The 24,390-nt window shown below is 36.9% G+C and overlaps 1 protein-coding gene across 1 annotated transcript in view; it reads right to left on the bottom strand.

Annotated features, from left to right (window-relative positions):
* The window catches only part of TENM2 (teneurin transmembrane protein 2), an 834,696-nt gene that overhangs the window by 45,888 nt on the left and 764,418 nt on the right, over positions 1-24,390 (bottom strand). Inside the window, 6 exon segments of the mRNA XM_032208490.1 lie at positions 1,933-2,182; positions 4,201-4,344; positions 10,277-10,544; positions 12,065-12,326; positions 14,856-14,975; positions 21,561-21,771. Of these exon segments, the coding sequence (XP_032064381.1) occupies positions 1,933-2,182; positions 4,201-4,344; positions 10,277-10,544; positions 12,065-12,326; positions 14,856-14,975; positions 21,561-21,771 (1,255 nt within the window).

The following is a 24,390-nucleotide window of genomic DNA, read 5'->3' as shown; positions in this document are numbered from 1 at the left end:
TAGCTCTGGTTTTCAGCAGTTTGTATGTTTTAGGACAATGGATTTTCAGATATGTATAGTGTGAGCAGTTTTAACCTTTATCTACATGGAGTTTGTGACTCCAGTTTTGAAGTTGCAAGCTAGAAATGGTAAAGCAGCATATAAGAATTAACAACTGTGAAATAAAAGTTGTATTCTATCCCATATTCATAAATTATCTAGAAATCAGGAGAGAGATTTCAGCTTTCACTAAAAAAGGTAAATATGATTCAACAAAATCAATTATAATATGCCACTGAAATAGAAATATCCCAATATCACAAGTATAATTGTCCTTGGTGACACAGTGGTTAGAATGCAGTACTGCAAACTACTTCTGTTGACTGCTGTCTGCCAGCAGTTTGGCAGTTCGAGTTTCACCTGCTCAAGGTTGACTCAGCCTTCCATCCTTCCGAGGTCAGTAAAATGAAGACCTGGATTGTTGGGGGCAATATGTTGACTCTGTAAACTGCTTACAGAGAGCTGTAAAGCACTGTGAAGCAGTATATAAGTCCAGGTACTATTGCTATAATCAGAAGATTTAAATTGGTGGTGGACAGCTTAATGAAAGTTGTCTCACCTCAATATGAAACTACTTTGAAAATGAGGGCTGTGAAAGTATGATGGGATACCAGAATTTGGAAGACTGACATTTTCAGATCCTCTTTTCTTTAGTTTAAGACATTTGTAAGGTATCTAATCAGTTTAAGACATTTGTAAGGTATCTAATTTGTCCTTTAAAGCTCTGCCCAAAATATAAAAAGAAAAAAAATGAATTTAATTTTTTTAGTCCTGCTGCCCATTCTAGGGGCTTAGAAAAGGGATATAGGTGGACTATGAATTGCCCAACCATGCCATAAAAATAAATGCAAATATGCAGCTGATAACACTTGCACTACTGTACATAATTCTGTTCATCTCAAAATCCATAATGCTGAATCCAAAAGGGACAAAAAAGAAATTAAAATGTCTCAAGGTTAGAACTCCACTTTAAGGGGAAAAAATTAAATGTTTTGGCTTGCTAACTTGAAAATGATTATGTGATAAAGGTATATGAAATTACACACAGAATATGTGAGCATTGTTTTTTCTCCTATTCTCATGCTACAACCATGGTTAACAATTAAAGATGAATTCAGAAAGGTTCAGGACTTACTTGGGAATAGAAACAAGAATACGCTATAGTCGTCATATTCTATTTATTGATTTCCAAAACCATTTGATTGGCCAATGTGTATATACAATGCTGGACTAAATACATTGCTTATTTTAGCAATTGTTATTTTTCATTCTCTTCTTTCATTTTACTATTATTCCGTACATACATACTTTCTCCTAATCTTCTCCTATGTCCTTTTTCCCTTCCTTTTCTCCTGAAATATTCCTTTCCCCTTCTTCTAACTTTACCATTCTCACTGCCAATTTCCTGCTTTTCAATTCTGAGCCAGTTCTTTTCTTTTTGTTTTTTTCTTTCCTGACCATCTTAACTGCTTTAACAGATTTAACAGTCTTTTGATTCCTAATTTATTTTTCTCCTTTCCTAATTTAACTCCTCCCTCCTATTGCTATTATGCCCATTTTCTCTTCTTCAGTCCCTTTTTAAAAAGAAAACAAAAAGTTAACTTCCACCCACATTCCCAGCTTTCCAAAGACAAGGAAGATTTTATGATAATGCTCATTCTGATTCTTTAATGGTGAATTGCACAATTCATGAACTGCTTGAATTCCCATTATAATCTCCAAAGGAAGAGGGAAAAATACAACTTTATGCCAGTTTTGATCCATCAGTCATGTTCACCTATCAGTTGTGAACAGCGGATTGTGCTGAGGGCTACAAGCAACAACAGTCTAGAAAGCTATAAAGAAAATCACTTAGGAAAGCTTTTATAGTGGTGCTTTTAGCAGTGGCATTACCTTAATTCCAAAATGCTGGTGACGTTCCTTGAGGGAAAGATGCGTCGAATGTAGTTGAAATCCCCAACGAACAGGCTCCCATCAACTCCCACCGCAAGTGCAACAGGGGCAAGAAGTTTGTTTCCTTCTGCAAGTCCATTGCAACTTGGACAGGAGATACTTCGACGACGACCATTTCCCATAATGCTCGTAATTACTGCTGGTTGTTGAGTTAGAAACTGATTCTCTCCACTACCTTTGTGTAGAATACCTAACAACGTGCAGAAAAGCACATTGCATTTTATTTTAATTCATGGGATGATTTCAGTGCCAAATCCTTTGACTGGAATTTATCTGTCTTCAGAATTTTAGTACATGGTTCAAATTGTAAGGACATAGTTCATAGGTTTCTGCTAGCCAATGTTCTTTATTTTTGCTAACTTTAACAAATTACCCTACCCTTCACCAACCTAGTGTTATCCAGATTTGACAGGCAAAGCTGGAAGGACGTATAGCATTGGAAGTGGGGGCACTATGTCTTGAGACTAATATTAACTATGTAGTATCTAATTCATTTTCTGTATATGGTAACTCTTTGTTTAACACAGGGAAAAAGAGACATGTTCTTCACTAAAATCAGTAATGCTCACAATAAAATAGACAATTCAGTAGTTTTTCCTTAGATATTTCCTATTAATTAATATATGTACCACCTGGAATAGCATGAGGTTCTTAATGAATTCAACCCTGAAAACCCAAGATCATTAACACCCTGAGATGCCAAAATCAACTTTGAATGTTTGGCAAGGGTATAATTGTTGGGAATTTTTCTCTTCTTTTTTTCCAGAGCAGGTGTGGTGAATATATTGAAGCTCTGGGAAGTGATCAGCTTCTTTGTTCTTTCAAGTGAATGAGTTGAGAGAAAAAAATTCAACCTTTCTAGAAATGAGGAAGTCAGAGAATATGCCAAACAGACATTATATAATGAATTCCTTTAAAAATGTGTTTCATACTTGACACTGGAAATTTAAACGGTAACATTGTATTGCAAGATAATTTGAATTTTTCATGGAAAGGTGATAGTCAACTTTCAGGCAACTGATTTTTTTTTTTTTTTGTTAAAGTTCAATGTGTTTTATAAGTTGAAGGAAAATGTATATATGTGAAATAAAGTTTGAAATATAAGTCAAATAATTTAATTTAAATAAAATAATTATTTTATTCATTTATTTAAAATATTTATTTGCTGTGCCTTGCAGGGTGTGAATGATTTACAAGAATATAGCAAAATGTTCTTTAAAATCTTATATATAAATGTACCCTCTGCTGAAGAAATTTCAATGCTGCCTTAGATGAAACTTTCAAATATCCTTTTCTCAACTGGTTTCACTGTTATAATGTATACATGTGTATGTGAGTTAATTAACAGCATGCAAAAATTGTCATTTTTGACTGATTCTGTTATATAAGATTCTTAATACTTAAATTATGTGCATATCCTTAGCAATTCTTATATGCAAAATCATATTTATGCACGAAATGCATACATGAAACAAAAGGCAAGGGATTCCTTCCTATAAAATTTTGCTTGTGTGGATTTGTAGTAATGATTTGTTTGCCCCCCACCTCAAACCTAAAGAAAACTGACACCAATTGTTGGTTAGTTGTGATCAGAAATGGATACAAGAGCTACAAGGGCCCATCTCTGACTTAATGCAATATTTGTATTCACTTAATATAGTTAATTAGACCAGCAAACACCTAGCAACTACATTCACAAAACATGCTAACTTTGATTAATTTTAAGTTTAGTTTGGTTTTTGAGGCTTAGTCTGTTATAAAAGCTCAATCCACATGGTTCATTTTCAGTTCAATGCATTGTAAAAATCCACAAAAGAAATTGTAGATTTATGCAGAAAATTAATTTAGTACTATAAGATTAAGCAAGCAGTGTGTATGCAGCTAATGTCTCAACACAAAGAATGGCACAGTGTTTCTTCATACATTTTAAATATTAAAATACGTTTGGCCTTATAGGGCCTCCTTATTGTTTTGTATCCATCAGATGTTAGCACAAGCATTCAAGCACACCTATGGGAATGGAGCTTACTGGGATTGGGAAACGTCTTCCAGATTTTGTTAAACTACAATTCTTTTTATCCTGCAACATTAGTCATGTTGACTAAGCTTGTAAGAGTTGTTCACCAACATTTTTAGGGAACAGATTCCCACCCAATGTAAAACTTACAACCTCGCCCCCCGCACACAAATGAATATAAATAAACTTACCACTTTTTATATTAAGTACATGATGCTTATCCAAAGACCAGCCACCTAGATTTGAAGGGTCAAGTTCAAAGCCCTGCAGTAGAGCAGTCCTTTTCTCCCATAAAATCAGACTGGGACAGGTCTCATACTCAAAGCCCACGGACACTGAAATATAGACAGACATATTTTATATTAATAACCATTGTATGTGAATGACTTGCCATCTACTATGAAGTACAGTTCCCAAGCTATTTTATTTTATTCTACATTATTAAATTTAGATATTTGACTTCGTTTGACCCTGAAATTTAGCTTGACGTATACTCAGAAGAGTTATACAGAGCTTTAAAGTTGCAGGAAATGATTGATTTAATAAAGGAAGGAGGGGAGTAATGATGACAGCCCAGATTCTATTTTTAATTACCTGGCAGCTTCCAGCACTGAAAATACATATCTAAATTCAGTACTGTACTTTTGTGTTCATGGAAAAAAGTATAGAATAAAACTCTGGAAATACTTTAAAAATGTATTAACCTGTTACCCCATTTTACATAGAGTTATCAGATGAAGATCTTGGAAAATAATTAAACTATAGATTATTGTTCTTACCAGATTTATGGCGTTCTTGTTCCAATTTTAAGACAGCCTATTTATTATTCACTGTAAGGTATACTGATTCCCATAACGTTTTCACATATTATTACATACTGCAGAAACCAACAGGCAATGTCTTGGCACATGAATTAGCATGATACATATTGGGTGTTACTGTGAATAAAGTATTGAATTAGAACTAGGATGTTTCAGATTCATCTTCACCTTCAGACTTGGGCAGTGTGGCAGACTGGGCAAGTTAGGGCTCAGAGGGCTAATAATGCTGTGTCCAAAGACAAAGAGGGCCCCTGGGGATGGTAAGGTTTACTGTCAGGAAATTGCTCAGCCAGGCCTCCGAGGAGCAGAGGAGATGGGGGCATACTGATACAATGGCTGAAACATCTTTTATTATATTTGAGACACTAGGTGGACAGAGAAGGAAGTAAACATCAAGGAAAAGTCAATAAAGAACCACAGTTAAAATCAGAATGAACATAGGAGGAATAGGAAATGGAGCAGAAGTTATAAGGTACATCAGGGTGGAGGAAATAGTCACTATATCAGACAGCCTGGCTTTTGCCAGACAACTGCCTGTGTAGGAGGCCTATGAAACAGACTCTATTTTAAATGGACCAATGGAGCTGTTTTCCTTTATATGGTAGTAGCAGAGATAGTGGAAAAACAAACAGAGCAATGAAAGAGAAAAGAAAAAGTAAGAACTACTGTTTGTTTGAGTGAATGTTAGAAAACTGAAAAGGAAGGGAGGACCGGAGAGGATACATTACCTCCATCTGATCTTCTAAGGAGATCTATAGGGGGCTGGACAAGTGAAGGGGAACAGTTCTTAGTGGGGAACTTGTTGTGTGGCAATTGGAATGATTGGGAGTTGTGGGCTAGGTAGATAAGGGGTTAGACATGGAGGCAGGATGATAATAATGATAGGAAGGACGAAGTATGGCAGGTGAGACAGTCCAGAGGAGGAAATATTGCAAAGTTGTGCCCGTATCAAGAACCAGACAACTGGTCTGATAAGCAAACCAAACTCAGACACAATACTTTTGAATTAAAGATTTATTTCCCATGAATGTACTCAGAGAGGTGACTGGAAGAGGGGGATTCCCTCTCACTTAAATTTATCAAATGGGATTTTGTTGCCTTCATCAGTCCTGATGCCAGGATAGGGGAAACACTGTGGCATTTATGTACCAGAAGCACCTGGTTATTGTGAAGAACTGTGTTCCAATGATGGCCAGATATGAGACCATATTTGTGAAATTATGTCCAAAGAACAAGCTTAGGAAGTGGAGGGTTGCGGGGGTTGCTATTGTACAGTCTACTGTCCAAAGATAGTTATGAATTTGCCCATATAATTGTAAAATAATTGTCATAGCTATTGTAACAAGGGGGGACTTTTTCTGGGTCATTTTTGAGCCAGACTACTTTGTTGGCCACACAGTAGATCTGCTTCCTTTCAGAACAGATGAGACATGATCTGCTCCTGAAAGACATCTAAGGGTGATTTGTTTTTGCCATGTGCCAATACTTTTCTAGTGATGATGGGGTTAACTGGATCCCTAACCTCCAAGGTAGGATAGTCCAGGTAAGATGCCTATTCTGACATCTGATGGATCTAGGAGCATTCCAGATGATACTTAAAAATTGACATAGTAATCTAGTGGAATTATGTTACATGTCTCATTGACCTTTGGAATTCAACCAGGACACCAACCTAGAACTAAGGAAAAATATCCTAACAGTAAATCAGTGGAATGACTTGTCTCTAGAAATTGTGGGTGCTCCAATACTGGAGGTTTTTAAGAAGAGATTGGACAACAATTTATCTGAAATAGTAAGGGTTTCTTGCATGAGCAGGCAGTTGGACTAGACCTCCAAGATCCATCCCAACTCTGTTATTCTGTTAATCTATGACAGGATTGCTTCTGAATGGCCTTTCCCTGCCCACTGATCCCAACCAGCAACTTGATTTTCTGAAGATTTTTAGAAAACCAAGTAGGTGAAGGAACACATCAAACAATGCTGTTGGAAAACAAGAAGTAAGTATGACTAGATATGGATATGGGGTCACATTCAAGCTTCCTCCTGAGATGACATCTGCTATTTCATAGTAAGATATCATCACTATACCGATGATACTTGTATTCTAGCAAGATTGAAAGTTGCTAATTCAGAAACCTACTCATTCCAATACTACATCCCATGTAATTTTCAATGATATTGTGCTTCCACCAAGAGGTTAGGCTTGCAATCTGGAAGTCCGGACCCTTACTACCCTCCCGGCCTTCCGCAAAGCCACCAAGTCCTGGCTGCTCCAGCAGGCCGGGGGGCTTGTGAAACATCCAGCCCCACGGAAACTGTGAATGTTGCGTTTTTTAAAGTGTTGTCTTTGTCTATTTATCCCCCTTCCCTTGTCTATTGTGAGCCGACCGGAGTCCTTCGGGAGTGGGCGGCATACAAGACAAATAAACTAACTAACTAACTAACTAACTAAGTCCTGCCAGAGAAACAAGTGAATGCTGTTCCCAGGAGAGCATCCTCTCAACTTTTTAATCCCAGGACAGGATAAACTTTTGCTCAGATAAGAACTCATGGTCTTGTGTTTTCTCAATTCTATGGCTGTGATTCAGTCACTCATGTAGGCTGCCCTTGAAGATCACTCAGCTGTTCCAAAATGCAGCAACCTATATGTTTAACATTAAGCTCTAATGTTACTTTGTTAAACTACCAGTATGTTTTCAAATGTAATTCAGGCACTATTTACCACCTTCAAGATCCTTAATGGCTTGGGGTTACTTTGAAAGATTATCTTTTCCTGATAATTTTTGCCAAAACCAGACACCTGGAGAACGTCTGCTTAAGGCCCTGGCCCACCAGGAAATACAATAGGAGTGACCTGATGGTCACTATCCCTGTGGCCTTTCTGGAAATCTATTAAAAACTGGCTTTTCCAAAGTGAATGATTATGGATAAGACATATTAATATAGAAATTAGGTTTATTATATATCTTGTATAACTGCAATCCTTTTCTAGCAATGATATTACATTTTATTGAACCTAGAGTCCAATTGGATTAAGGAAGTATATACATTAAATAAGTAAACAGCCATGCATAAATTTCATAAATCTGGCTACGTAGAAATATACTTCACCAGTTCGTTAGGATAGGGAATGGATCAAAAAGAAGACTAAAGAGACTTGAGTGCAATGTATCATTCAGCTAGGAAGGTCACTTGTATTCTAATAAAACTCAGCAGCTTTCTCTAAGCACCATCTATCATATCCCAGAAATGGGATAATCCCACATGCTGAGTTCTCTGGCATAGATATGTGAGTATCCAATAAACTATGTCCTAGATGCCCAATTAGTAACAAAATCTATTTAACACAAGCCAGGATTTGGCTTGAAAGTATAGCACTGTGCTGGTGAAGTGATTGAAGAGCATCTCCGCATCTGATCTTGAAGTTGTAAGGCATCATATCCTAACTTATCAAAGGCTTATCTGCTTTGCAGATCTCCTCTTGTCATCTTGTATATACTGTACATACAGTATACTGTACATGCACCGATGATACTTCCACTGAGACTGCAGTTAAAAGTAAGCATAGGTCTGAAGAGATGCTATGATCATTTCCTGAGGGATTCTCAAGTTCCCCTAACAGCCCTTAAAGATATAGATAGATTACCACTTCATACATTCAGTTAAGATAGAAGAGTGGTAAAACTCCCGTATCTTTTACCCCACAGAAAACATAAAGGATGACATGAGCTCCCTGTGAGAAATGATCAATTATATCAAAATGTCATTTGAATGATTTTTCTTCTCCTCTCTGAAAAGCTTGGGGAAGCTCTGTAAATCAGGCTTTTATTGCCTAAACAATTGATTGTTTGTAGCCTGGGCCCCTAATATATAATATTTGTCAGTAAGGTTAATAAATTACTGGAAAAAAGTCACTGAATGTTTGAGTTTATTCCAGAAGTCACATCTCATGATGGCAACATGTTCACGGTGAACTTCACCCATGGCTCTGGTACATTATTCAAATTTCTATTTTGTATAAAATGTTTTCGATGACACTTCGTCTTGCTAGATTCAATTAGAAATTAAAAATGCAACAGCAAAATATTGCAGAAACATACTCCTGCTCAGTAATGGTATCCTCTTTTCTTCACTACTGGTTCGTTAGTGGGAGCGTGCATGCGCAGAAGGTCCGTGATGATGTCTAGGTGAGTGGGTGGAGCCTCGTGCCACCACAGCTACCAGTTCGCCCAAACCAGTGCGAACTGGCAGAATACCACCTCTGCTCCTTTTTCAATTTTCCTAGCATCTCACTACCTCCTGTCAAAACACACACACACACACACACACACGTCTACTTTTCTTAGGATATAAAAGGGAAAGAAAAAATGTGGATATTAATAAAGAAGGTATTGATTCCTATGTTCCAGATTTAATACTGATGTAACAAGAGTCAACAACCTTACTGGACTAGAGTCTCATTTTGAATTATGAAAACATGTCACGGGCAATTAAAAAAAATATCATGGGAAGTGTTTCAGTTCCCAGAATGATTGTGATAAGTATCTTAACCAATCAGACTAGAAGAGAATGTTCCCTGCCGCTCTCTCTAACTTCCACAACAGATACATCATATCACTCTTTCTATTCTTCTTCCTTTTTTTACCAATAGTTTAAATAAATGGATAGATTTTTTTCTGCCAATAGATTATTTGTTCAGCCATCATTTTTTATGAAAGCTTGTGGAACCAATTTGTGGCCCAGAGAAATTCCTGTGAGATGAAGTTGAAAATATGTTCTTGATTTTGTAGTGTTCCCCTTTTCTTTCTCACCCCTTCTTTCTTTCTCCTTCTCTCAATATGTATCAACCTAAAAACCAGGTGATCATGAGTTCTAGTCTTCCCTTAGGCACAAAGCCTAAGGTGACCTATAGACAGTCTCTGAAAAACATACATGATTGAAAGAAGCACATACACCCATGCACACATACAGACTCAGATATAACAGGAAGATTAATGTTCATAAAGGAAAATAATAGCAGGCACACTGGTGCCCATAGGTTTTATATTGGGTACCCCCAGATATAAGTGAATGTTACATGCAATATCTATTAGATATTATAAACCAGTAATACATGTGTTATTTCAATGAGCCTTCAATACTAGCTATTTTGACTAAGGGCATCTATCACATGTATTTTGATTACAGTACTTTTACTGTAACATTGGTTTTTTAAAATGTTATTTGTATAATGCCCATTTTACTTTGGGATTGAGAAAGTTATAAATACTGTCTAATCAATAAACAAAATAAAAGACAGCTGGAAAATTGCTGCTGTAGCGGAATACTGAAGCTATCTATAGGTATTTTCTATTGTCAGTACAGATCACAGATTTTTCTTTAATTTAAGAGCAGTTGTTGAAAGCCAGCACTTAAAAGTTACATGATTTGAATCTAGTGATCATACCTACAGCATCCGAGAGCCCGTAAACTTTCTGGCCATAGGCATCTGTTTTATCCCAAATGAAAGTATATGCCAAATTGGGAGATGCTTGGAATGACTTTTGGAAAAGATGCCCTTCCACTGCTACCATGAGATGAACTTTAATTAAGTTCAGAGGCACAAGAGATTGTGTCATGGTGATTTTAAGCAAGGATCTGTATCCAGCAGTACGGGAACTCAGATAGCAGAGCTTTATGTTGGCACCTGGAATCTCAATTTCTTCATGAAGAACCTAAGTAAGGAAAGAGAGTTCATATTAAATGAGTGTGGTATGGAAGAGATTTATTTGGTTCAGCTCATGGGTTGTACTTGTAGGTTAAAGTAAAATATGCTAGGAAATTTTAGCTTGCTTTCCTGCAATGGTAAGACTTAGGATAGGACTTCTGGATTACTAAAATTTTGGCCACTGCTACTGCTTCTTTTAAAATCCCCACTGTTGGCAAAAGCATCAGTAAGAATCACAGATCTGATTGCTAGTTTTAGGCAAGAAGGCCCCATGAAGTTGTAATGCTATGTAGTTACCACTACCGCTGACAGTCATCTTAAAGTAGCAAGGATGCCTAAGGGAAGGGGGTGGGAAAAGCAGAATAACAGTAGCAATGAAGATGATGGAACGCCCCCTTATCACCTGGGTATGCCACATGCTTCAGCTGCATGTACGATGTTTTTGCAAGCATGCCAAGTTAGGATGCTTGCTCAAACTTGAATCTGTGACAATTTCATGCAGAGCAAGAATGGAGATGGGATATGTATCAGGTTTTTGTTTAGATTAAAAGAGACATGTAGGTGAGAGGAACTGAACTCTCCCCCATGCTTACTCTTTACCTCTTCCCATAGCTCTTCTCCATAGCTCTCCTAGAAGTTCACTTCTAGTATTGCATCTTGGCTGAGGAGAAGGTGCCTGGGGAGGCAAAGCCATTTGCGGGAGGAGGGTTTAGCACCTTGTGTATCTGCTCTTTAAATACTAGAAACACTTTTTCTATGTGATTGTGGCAAGAGGCAACTTGCCTGCTGGCCTTATGCCTATCTTGACTTGCTCAATGGGATTTTATACTCTAGAGAGAAAACTGGATAAGGTTTAAGGTTTTCAGAAGAATTTGGTACACAAAGTGAACAAGAAAATCTTAGCACAATACATCCATCACCATCAAATAGCTTTGTTCTTTTACACAGGAACATTTCTGATGATTAATTTCTACATTTATATCTAGAAGAAGCAAGTGCTGGATTAGGAACCTGATGCTAGAGATTCAGGCTTCGTCATGAACAATATGCACAAGTCAAAGATGTATATTCTACTAAAATGCTTCAGGACTCTCTGAAATTTGTGGACAATACTTTTGTTGCCTTTATTAACGTGCTCAAGGCTTGGATTTTGAAAAGCTTGGTTCCCAATTCAGCACATAAATGTAACGTTCATGAAAAATGTCTAAGCAAGCATTTCTTCCAGAACTGTACTTTTCCAACTTCAAAGAATGGACAAATGCAACTGAATTTGTATAGGCGTTTGTGACAAAGAATATACCCCAAGTAAATATTAATGAATATTGCCAAACACATCATAGCCACATACCAATACATTCTGCTTTTATCTCTAAATGCATATATCTGCTTTTGTTTTATATTTATGAAGAAAAGGCCAATATAAATATTCAAAATAACTGGTACGATTGTTATAGGGCTGTTATTAGAAAACAATTATAATGAACTTATTGTATTTTTTTTTTCTTTTTCAGTATCTCTGTTTGATACCTGGGTCTCTGGAACAATTGAATTTCGACCAGGGGCATCACTGAAAAAGGTGGAAAGTGGTGATGAAATTATAACAGGATCAGGTCTGATGAAACCACTTAAGTCACAGCTGGGAATAGAATTCTCTTCAGTTTTCAAAGTGAGGGTATCCATTGCATAGAAGCTATTCCATGGTAGCCACACTGTCCTCTCTTGACTCATGAATGGGGCTCTTTCAAAATGAAGAGTTAGCGATGCTCCTCCATTTGCAATCAAATCAAACCTAGAAAAAGTTGGAGTCTACATCATGAATAATTCTAGAACAAAGAACCAAACTAGTCAATAAAACTAGAGAAAGAACCAGTGGTGGGTTACCAATTTTTTTTACTACCAGTTCGGGCGCACTCATGCACAAAAACGTCTGGGCAGGTGGGCGGAGCCTCCTGCCACCGCTACTATTGGTTCGCCCAATCCGGGCTGGACTGGGAGCAACCCACCTCTGGAAAGAACCCAATACAGTTTATTACACAATTTCTTAGATTACATTCTACTGTATTGATTCAAACCTTTAGTATGACAAAATTAGCTATATCCAATTCCCCCAAAATCATAGCAACAAAGCAGAAAAAATAAAATAAAATCAGTGGACTTCTAATGGAAAGGTCACTCCAGAGTCCAAGAGAACAAAAACAAAATGTGAAGAGGCCACTCAGATATTCTGTTGCTAATTATTTAAAAGTTTATATCAAAGATGGATCAATGTAGTTCAACAATAATGGAAAGCCCACAAATTCCCCCTCCCTAAATACTGTATAGCAATTCTACAGTCTGTGTATGTAGTCTGTAGTGTGACTGTAGTGTGTATTCTATAAAACAATTGTGGTGCTGTGATTTAGATTAGTTCCCCCCCAAAAAACTTTTAAGGCAGCCCTACAAATAAACTGGTAAAAATGTATTCGGAAGTGATTAAAATATGGATTAAAGAAATCAGTTGCGCTTTTTCTAGAACAGGGTGCAAGGATCTTATAAGTTAAAAGCAAGAAAATGTTCCGCACCTCCCAGAAGTCTTAACATGACCCATTTTGGATGCAAGGTAAGTGCAGGGCCTTTGGGAAGGCTTGATGTGTGTGTGGGGGGAAACGGGTCTCCTTGAAGTTTCTGAAGGCCGGAAATGGGCCCATTTCTGGAAATGGGCCCATTTCCGGCCTCCAGAGGGCCTCTGGAGCCCAGGGAAGGCAGTTTTCACCTTCCATGAGGCTCAAGGAAGGCCTCCGGAGCTTGGGGAAAGTAAAAACAACTGCCACCAGGCCATGATGCAGGAGGTTGACTAGGGCACGCCCATCATGGCATGCCAACCCAGAAACTGGGCAGAGAACCTGTTTCTGGAATTTTTGAAGTCCACCCCTGCTACCAATTAACTTTGCACCACATGCTATAATATAAACAAGGGCTTCGAAACTACAAACATATTAAGACTTCACAAGCAGGCAAAGCCAAATCGAAAGAAACCACAATATGGCTTATTCTGTCCAGTTTCTAAAACAAACAAGCAGGAACAACAACAAAAGCAGTACCACAAGTCATGAAGTAGGAAAAAAATGAATTCAGCTCATTAGTTTCCAAAAGTGCAACTAGGTTTTTGTTTCTCTTGGGTATTTTCTTGAACTATATTAAATTTATTTGCTAAATGATATGGCTCAGGGCCTTCTCTTTAATTCTAGTCTTCTTGATCGCAGGAGATTTAGAGCTGGTATCATCTGTAATACAATATCTTTTTCCTCCAAGCATACATAAAAAAGTTAACACACTCATTTTCTTGATTCAGGGAAGTTTGCGATTAAGACCTCTGCTGTGAACGAAGATCTGTTGTTAATGCAAATGTGGCCATGATATATCATAAAGCACTGTATGATGTGTGGTTTCCAACATAGAACTGCTATAAGCGGCCATTAAAGCCATCACAAATGCCTCCATGCCATGTGGCAAAACTGAATGACAGCTTTGAGCAAACAATATTAGTACATTTATAATGAATCACACAAAAGCCCTGAATCCTCATTATTGCTAAGATGTTCAAAAGCTCAGCATTGAAACAGTGACCAGAGCATCCAACAATGGCCATGTTACAGATCAGTAGTCCAATGACTTTTATAGACTACAGTTCACATATACTGCAGCAAATCGCTGCAACGCATTATTTCACATAGATATATCATTTTATTGCTACATCCAATAAATTAGATAAAATATGACATATCCCATTTTTATTGGAGCTAAGTCTATGTGCCTTTCAAATCGAATGATGAACAGAGAAACAGAACACAGCAGGGAATTGTCTAAGTTTATTCAATTATACCCTTTTAATATGTTTTGCCTCAAGAAACTCTAAATAGAACTGATTTTTAGAAAGAAATGGGACAATTGGGAAACTAAGAAATTGCACTGTTTTATGAGTCTCCCCCCTCCCACCCCCAGATGAGTGTTAGCCTGCCTTGAATCTCAAAATTAAATGTTTCTGGGTCTCAGCTGGATACTACTGTAGCCCACAAATGTTTTTATAGATATAATACAGCTTGTGTGAGAAGAAGTCCAACTGCTATCACATTATTTTCAGAAGTCAATCCTTTCAAATTTACTTTCAGCTAGTCTTCAAAACACCGTGTGAAAAATTACTTTCTGCTTTCTTGATAGCCCTTTACCCTAGTAGGAATTCTATGCATGATACCACATGGTTTCACCAGATAGCACCATCTGTTAATCGACACAATTATTACTATACAAAGTAGTTCGTCAATGAAGTGAGTCAACTTACGTGCCATCCTGGCGAGTGATGGTGTAGCCATATTTTGGATACTTGACAAATGATACATTGACTCCAACAAGTGGGGTTCCATCTGTAGTCACCACTTGGCCCCTTATCAGAGATACCAGGCTGGAAAAGAAATATAATTCAATGCCAGTGCTCATATAATACTTTGGGGAGGAAAATTATCACAGCTAGGTGAGTTTCTTCTGGCATAAAGAAATGTTCATTCTTGACTTAAAACAATTTTGCTTGTTAAAAGTTATAGCCGCTAGATGAAACAGGAATTGATTGTTTTATATGAACACCAACCCTACCATTTCTCAGATGTAAGTACTGGGCTTTAAGGAGGATTGCCTCTTTTTTTTCTAACATTAAGGGGTCTTTATAGACTACCATTTAGAATATGGAAGGTAGAATAATAGAATTGGAAGGGACCTTGGAGGTCTTTTAGTCTAAGCAGGAAAGCCTATACCATTTCAGACATGATTGTCCAGTCTTATTTTGAAAGCCTCCAGTGATGGGGCACTTCTTCTGAAGGCAAGCTATTTTGCTGTTTGTAAGCTTCTCCTTAGTTCTAGATTGTTTCTGTCCTTAGTTAGTTTCCACCCATTGTTTCTTATCTTGCCTTTTGGTACTTTGGAAAAGCACCAAAGCCCTTTTTATCTTTGTAGTAGACTCTCAAATATTGGGACACTGCTATCATGTCTCCCCTAGTTTATTAATTAATGCTACATTCAGATTCCCATGAAAAAATAACCCCAAAGGATCCAATCATTTCAAATCAATGGCTACATTCATGACTGAGATGAAGATGTATGCTGTCTGAAGTCCAGCTATGGATTTCTTTCTCCTTTACTTATCCTTTTTTACTCTATAAAGCTTGGTTTAATGTATTACAGCTACTGCAGGCTAAAAGCCTTTTCTTCAAAAGTTATCCTAACTGTATAATGTGACATGTATTGTTCAGGTTCCTGTGTGGAAAATGAAATAAACCTACAGAAGTTTAGTTTACAGCACATTGAATTAATGATTTGGTTATCTGGATTAATGTCTTTGCTAATATTATCTACATACTCTGCCAGGATCATTCACTTCACAAACATCAATTACCCTTGAAAGAATAAAGCAGTTCACAGTCCATAAAATTTTGCCATCATATTTAATTAGTGATGTTTTTTTTTAAAGAACCAACTGTTTGCCCTTAGGTTTTCAACTTGTTCCATAGGGCTACAAAAACCCTATCTATGACTGAATCAGACCCTGCTGATAGATCAGATTCTTCTGATCATTCCAAAAAACTTCTAGAATCTGTGCAAAAAATGCAAGGGGAAGTAAATAACACACACACACACACACACACACACACACACACACACACACACTTTAATTTTCTTATGGTAGATGGATGATCAAGATACTATATTGTCCTACTCAGAATTTCTGGTGAAGAAAACTGTTCCATCTAAAGTGAACCATTAGAATTACTGGCTCTACGTATATTATTTTATATTAGAATAATATAATAGTTACATATACTTGATCTTGAACAAAAAAACATTATTTATTCAGAGAAAAATGGGTAAATAATCAAAAACCATCTATTGAAATATATAGTCAGTTTTTACTAAGGGACAACAACATGGTTCAAAATAGTAGGGATTTAAAATGTTTGAGGATAACCAATATAATATATCATATGTTTGAAAATATATTAAAACTGGAGGTTATTATCCTCTTATTACCTTCTAATGCATGCAATACTGCTCTTGTACTTGGTTCAAATTTGAAAAATAAACATTTTCATATATACTTAAGATAGTGTGTATACATACACACACACCCACACACACATATATACACATACATATGTGTATATACAAACATATTAACTGTACATGGCATTCTAGAGCATGTTTATTAGAAACCAAGCTCCATTGGACACAACAGTGCTTATGTTTAACATCCACAAATAGGCTGCAACTCTAAACAAATCTACTTTCCAAATCTACTTTGGAATATGCATAGCTGAATCTGATGGAACTTTTATCAACAAATATGGGATAGTTTGCATTTGCATTTTTGATAAATCAAATACTGTTTCATCATAATCTGCCAGCTATTATTATATGTCAACAAAAGAGAATATACATAACTCAGTATTCTCTCTGAAGCGTGGAGTCCTTCATGCTCTCTGAGCTTGGTCCTTTATTTGCAGATATTTTAAACCTGATTAGGTAACATCATCAGTGCTTGTGGGTAGGATTTGCTCCATGATTCTGTACAGTACATCGCACTGACAGTTCTGGTAGAGGTGTGGTTTTCTCCTTGGTAGCTTCTTGATTAGGGTATTACTTTCTGTTTGATTGTTTGCCTGATGTTAATCCCTGCTTGCTATAGGGAGTTAGCTAGAAAGATTGTGTCTTTTTCTTTCTTTCTTATATTTTTTAATTGTCTCTTTTTTATGGTATATAAATGTGGTATAAGTCTATTGTCTATTTGATGTATGATGCATCTGATTGACAACCTCTCAGGAATTCTCTATTTTTAAAAAAATTATCATGGCCTAGAATGCTTATTATGTCCCAGTTGAAACTATGGTTGAATCTCTCTATGTGTTGTGAGATTAAGGAGTTTTACTTGTGTCTTCTGACTACTAGTTGGCATTCACGAATGTGCTCTGCAACAGTGACTGTTGCAGTCCTTACACTGTAAATTACTTTTTCCTCTTGGGATATCTTTAGTTGGTTTGCTTGCAATGATGATACCATGTGGTTGTAATAGTCTGTTGATTGTTTATAAGATTTCTGATGTGCGGCAGTGTTATTCACGCATCTTGGGTTAGTTGTACTGTAGTGGATTGAGTGATCAGGCACTTTTTGATTGTGTGTGTGTATGTGTGTGTGTAAGAAGACAGCTATGAAATAAGCTTTGAATATTTTGATATTATTGTGCATTAAGATTTTGTTGATGAATATAGGGTGATGCACATTAGCTAAGAATAGGGACAGAAGTAGTGGCAAACTATTGGGGCCATGTTATAAGGTAGTTTCAATTCTTAATTTTAAAAGAGTTTTCATGTGAAACAGAATATTTATGTATGTGCCATGCATGTCTACGTATCCTTTGGGCACCTGGATGGCAAAATACACTCTTTGGATCAAATCTATAATAGATAATCACTGTAATCATAGTAATAATATAATCATAATTTTCAAACAGGAAATTATGTTCTTCATATCTTGCCAAATTATATTACGGGAACTCTTTTGCCTTTGGTAGAGCACAGTGATGTCCCCTAGGCCTAGGGCATCTTGGATAGGTAGGTTGACCTCAAGCTGAATAGTTACAATAAAATAGAATTTACTTTTTCTTTTTTGCCTTACGTTCCCTCTCATAAAATGGTACAGCTGGTGAAAACAAGTTTGCACAATTATTATTCCAAGAAGTTTCATTAGTATACATAGGGTTAGCTCCTAAATAATTTTTGAATTCCTTGTTAGACCTAGAAATACCTGACTTTGGCAAATTAGAGTCTTTTGAGCTGGTTGTTCCAAAAAAGGGGAGGGATGGGCAGAGGAAATAGGAGCAAAGAGGACTAGAATGAGAAGATAGCTATGAAAGAAAAAAATGCTATGCCATTTGTTCTCACTTCCATTCCTCTGAAAAATAAGGCTCATCTTAAGTCCTATCCAAAAGAAGAGAGAGCCATTTTCGGGGGGTGGGGGAAAAAGAAATGTAGTTTCTTTAAAATATGGAGCTAGTTCAATGAACTTGAAGAGTGAAGATGGATTTCAAAGTGTCAAAAAACAAAAGAAGGAAAATTAAAGAAATGACATAAAAGAAATGAAAAAGTTGGAAAGTTGGAAATTTGTAGAAGGAGGAGAGGGAGGGAGAGAGGGAGGGAATACAAAAGGAAGATCAGTCCAGAGTTGCTGTGGGAAAAGGAAACTTGCTGCTGGCAGCATTCAAATTTGTGTTTGTAAGCATATGCTGAGCAGGATTACTGAAGAAGAGGGGAAAATGTTTTGGCAGCTGTTGAGAAGATCCAAAGGGATATCAAGCCAAAAGAAAAAGAAGCAAGAGGAAAATGGTTAGCCTCCTTACATGTAAAGTGCCAAGTAGCTGGGCTAAGAAAAATTAATAAGGCTTAGCAGAAGAGTCTCAAGATGGGTCTGAAAGGTTGGGGTGATGAAAGCTGTAACTGCAGTCTGCCAAAACCAATAGACAGTAATAAAACCAACAGCTAGTTTATACAAGCAGAACCCTAGAAAAAGAGAAAAAGAGCTCAACAGTGAAACTGTGAGAAAGACAAGTGAGGGACAGTGAAGCAGCAGGGCCAAGATTTATCACTTACATCTTTTATGTACACTAAGAGCTTATGCACCGAAGACAAATTCCTTGTGTGTCCAATCACACTTGGCCAATAAAGAATTCTATTCTATTCTGTTCTATTCAAGACATGTGCCTTATAAGCTCTGAAGAAGTTGGGTACCAGCAGTATGAGGCAATTTAAGAAAACTGGAATTGGTTATTATATATTATAGTATACTATAATGTACTATATTATCAGTCAATACAGGTGCAAATAAAGGATCAAAGCAGAGTAGGTCAGAGGGAATCAGTTGTATCTTGGCTCAGAGTGACAACAGCAGAAGAGGCAATCAAAAAGTGTCACCATAGATCCAGGTGAAGCACATCCCTACAGAATGTGACACCAGTGATGATGATAGGCAATATCAGAGAAGTTTCAGGACCATGATCAGTGGTGGGCTGCTTCTGGTTCGGGCAAACCGATAGTTCCAATGATCAGCTGGCCCTGCCACCCACCCCGCCCCTATCCTGTCCTATATTTCCTCTCTCTGGTTCAGCTGATTCGCCTGGCACAGCTGATTTCTGCACCTTCACTATTCTACTTACCGGGGCTGCCTTAGAAGGTAAGCAGCTGAGCTTCAAATTGTTGAATGCTGTGCGCAAGCGCATTAGACGTGCATGTGTGCAATCACCAAACCAGTTATTAAACCTGTTGCAGCCCACCCCTGCCATGATGGTGAAGTCTCATTGACAACAGACTCATCCCAGCAATAAGGACAGCAAAGGAGTAGATGATGGTATATAGGACTGAGAATAGGATAGATAGAATTAAGCTAAACCTGAAGGTAGAATATATAGAATAGGAGTTAGAGCTTAGGAAGAATAGTAAGGCAGACCTTAAGGGTAAATAAAATAGAATAAATGTTAGAAGATTGAAATATAGACACTGACTGTAAATTAGAAAGTGATGGGATGCCTTTTGTAATGAAACCTTTGTTTTTTTTAAAAAATATTTTCCATACAGAATTAATACATATGCATCTGGCTTGAAATCTATACCACCCTTCAACTCAGAGCTGAAGAACCTTATTGGTTGAGAAGCAAAATGTCTTCAAAGAAAAAAACAGAAAAAGCACCTTTGGGGCAACCATGACCTGGATGACTAAGAATCTCCATAGACATATGACCTAAGGTTCTGACAGCTATTATCAGCCAAGCAGAAGGACCCGAGGTGTTCTATCCATCTATGCTCTCTCTATATATTCTCTATATATATTCTGTACATGTACCAAACCAAACCAAAGAGTTTGAGCAAGGAGTTAAGGAATAAATAACATTAGCCAGGCTTATTGTATTGATTGTAGAGTATTTGGAATTCTGTGTATATGGTCTACAGGTCTGGATTCATTGGTTGAATAATGACATTTTTCATTAAGATCTTCTAACACTACTACTCCTTGGGTTTTGGAAGATCCAAAGTATCTTCATTTCTATTTTTCCCTAGCTGACCTAAAGGGAGAAGAGTAGAAATGAAATAAAAAGGAAGGAAGGAAGGGAGGGAGGGAGGGAGGGAGGGAGGGAGGGAGGAAGGAAGGAAGGAAGGAAGGAAGACCAGAAGAGACTTGGGTATTTCAGGAGATTTAGCCTGATTGATGTCAATTTATTGTAATTATCTTTTGCTGGGAAACCCTTGGGAGGAGTCTGCCAGTAAGCTTTTAACACTGCCCTGTCTGAAGTCACAAAGCTCACACTATCAACTGTGCTTCCATTCAGCAAAACTCTTTTATAAAAACCAGAACTGTCATCTTTTACCAGATTTGGGATATACAAAAGTCCTAGATCAATCTATCTGATCTAGGACTTCCATTTCCAATCAACTGATATTTAGCTTTCATGATATTTTGACTGATTAAATGCAAGAAATGTTAATTATTTAAAAAATGCAGGAAGCATTTCTAGCTTATAAAACAGTTTTAATGTAACTAAAGGATGAACATGGTCAAAAATCTGGAAAACAAACCCCTCCCAAACACTATACCAATGTTGTGTTTTCATATTTAGAATCATCACGAGACATGAAATATAGGCTTATTCTTTCTGAAAGCCAGAACATATCGAACTCTCATTAGCATCATCATATTTTTCTCATTATAAAGCTGGGATTCCTTTTCTCTCCAAGCTTCCTGCATGCAGTAAATGCAATGCTAGTCCTTATCCATATGGAGTCAGTATGCAAAGCCAGCATTAAAAAAAAATCATGACAAAAAATCCAGAATGAGATTTTAGCATGAGGCGGAAAAGAATCTTGCTAGTAAAAACTGCATTCCATGTTGAACCACTATTAAAACCTCTGCCAAAAGAACTCCCATGCCTTTACAAACTCGTATATTTGATTATTACCTGCTATTGAAGGGGTTTTCTCCTGGGATTATATGAGTGCTGTCTTTTCCCACTAAGAGCTTAATTCGATCATAGAATGACTTTACAGCTTCTGAACCAGAGTGACTTTGCTGTATAATGTCTAACGGATCACGTGAGCCACGACAGAGAAGGCTATTCTGACAAGTCGACTGGAGGCAGCAATCTGGATCCAGACAATCAATGAGGCCATCTGCAAGGAAGAACACATAAGCTATTTTCCCCAGTCATTTTATTGTACCAGTGCTTATAGCTAACCATTGCTTTCTTACAAGTTGAACAATAGCATTGTTAATCTCAGCACATTTAACTTTAGATATACCCTAGCATTTTCAACAATGTGGTAACTTTAGTATGCCAAATTACCTCTGTTACTGCTTTTAGCAGTACTACATCAAATGCCAAAATCAGATATGTGCAGAATGGTTCTCAATTTTGGAATGGACTTTTTCAGCTTTGCTAAAGGTCCAAATTAGCTTTTTGTGAGTTTCTACCTTTGGGATGTGTGGATTAAACTAAAATTCTGCCCATTTCACTACTCATATTAGTAGGGCAGTACAATATTTAAATATGTATGTTATTTTACAGAACAATAATAATAACAACAACAAATAATAACTTGCATTCATAATGTTTCCTAGAATATAATATTATAACAGCAATAGCACTTAGTCCTATATACTGCTTCATAGTACTTTACAGTCCTCTTTAAGTGGTTTAGCAATAGCAATAGCAATAGCAATTAGACTTATATACCGCTTCATAGGGCTTTCAGCCCTCTCTAAGCGGTTTACAGAGTCAGCATATTGACCCCAACAACAATCCGGGTCCTCATTTTACCCACCTCGGAAGGATGGAAGGCTGAGTCAACCCTGAGCCGGTGAGATTTGAACAGCCGAACTGCAGAACTGAAGTCAGCTGAAGTAGCCTGCAGTGCTGCATTTAACCACTGCGCCACCTCGGCTCTTATTTACATAGCACATTGTCCCCAACAAACTTTTCACCAACCTCGGAAGGATGAAAGGCTCAGTCAACTCTGAGCCAGTCAGGATCAAACTGCTGGCAGTCGGCAGAGTTAGCCTGCAATACTGCATTCTAACTACTGCATTATCACATCATAATGTTCTACAAACATAATATTGTGTGTGTGTGTGTGTGTGTGTGTTCTAATATTTGTTAATATAGATTGCCCATTAACCATTTCTTGATAAAAATGACTACTTTGATTCTTTAACATCATATTTTTTCAATGTAAGTTACCATACTAGAATGCATGTTTGCCGCATATAAAATCTGGTTTTAAATATCATCTCTCTGTTTATATATAACTTTTATTAATCTATTTTTTTCAGATTTGTTATCTGTGGCAGCCAGGGAAAGATTAGCTGGCTTTTCCTGATAGATCTCTGTGACTAAAAACTCCAATGAGAACTAGATTGTTCAAACCTGTTTCCCCTGGAACATATCTGAAAGATTTTAATATACTTAGTCCAGAAAATTTAACAAATTATTATCGACCATATGTCTTTTTTGATGGAGTGAGCTTTTCCTTAAAAAATAGATGATGGATGTTTTGGTCTGACAAGCTACGAAACTGATTAGTTATTTTGAACATTTATGCCATGTTCCCATAAGCAAAGACTCACCATGATCATTTTGAGACTTTTAAAGAAGAAAACAGCATTGATAGTACTCATGGTTTTCATTTCATATACTACTAAGTTATTTTGCAATTTGAACTTAAGATTTCTTTTTTAATTTCAAGGTCAGTGACTTGTGATCCTCACTAATCTGGAAGTCCTTTTTCATCTTGGAAGTAGAATTTTTTCTCAGATTCCACCCATTTTATATAATCAATGTGAGAAAGGAATTGGACTCCATAATAACTGAAGATGGTTTTCCTATTAAAACTTGAACACTTCTTTCACAACACCCAGTTATTTCTGGTGCTTGTAATTATTCATTGAAAAGTGTTTCTTGTTTGTTCATGCAGGGAACAAAAAAGAAACCTGTCAATATATTAAGGGATCCAAAGGTAAGATGCAACAAATTACTCTTTTCTACAAATTTGTGTTTACTTGTTCCAGCTATGAATACTTCTTTGCTTTGGCTGTTATAGGGGTGAGAGTCAGTTATGCCTATAATGACCTCATCAAACTGCATGATTATGGGCTGTACATTTTGGACAACACCATGAACTTTAAATTGGCATACCAAACTCCCAGTGGCCTGTCAGTCATGAGAATAACATCTTCATGCCAGCAAGCCCCCTTGAATATAGTCTGACATTGCAATCTTCAGTAAATTACCCTGTCACTGCCAATCTTAGAGTTATCTCGCAAACAATCAAGAAGGCAATCAAACTGTTCTGAAGCCAGTTCAGGACTTCAGATGGCTAGACATTTCTCCATTCAATACTGGTGAGAAACCTATATATCACTACCTGGAGACTGAATGGAAACACACACACACACACACACACACACACACACACACACAAAGTTTTTAGGACCTGTAGTTAAGTTTCTGCAACAAGAATCTTTATGAAACTGCAATACTTTTACGTTTCTCTGCTGTTGCAGTGCTTGCTAATATGAATTAATTTACAAAAGCCTATCATTTTTTTCACATGCAAATAGCTTTTGAGTTAAACACAGAATTAGATATCTTCTTTAATTGGGGAAAAAGACACAGTGTTAAAGTGCTGATAGAAAGAAAATCTGGAAACAAAGAAACATTATTTTCCAAAGGTTGTTTTTTTAAAATATTTCTACAAGAAAATTTAATTCGGGCAGTAATATTAAATATTGAG

This window comes from Thamnophis elegans, chromosome 2 (genome assembly GCF_009769535.1).
Source record: "Thamnophis elegans isolate rThaEle1 chromosome 2, rThaEle1.pri, whole genome shotgun sequence".
NCBI classification, from domain to species: domain Eukaryota; kingdom Metazoa; phylum Chordata; class Lepidosauria; order Squamata; family Colubridae; genus Thamnophis; species Thamnophis elegans.
The sequence above is the reverse complement of the archived record's forward strand: the minus strand, read 5'-3'. Positions and strand labels throughout refer to the sequence as shown.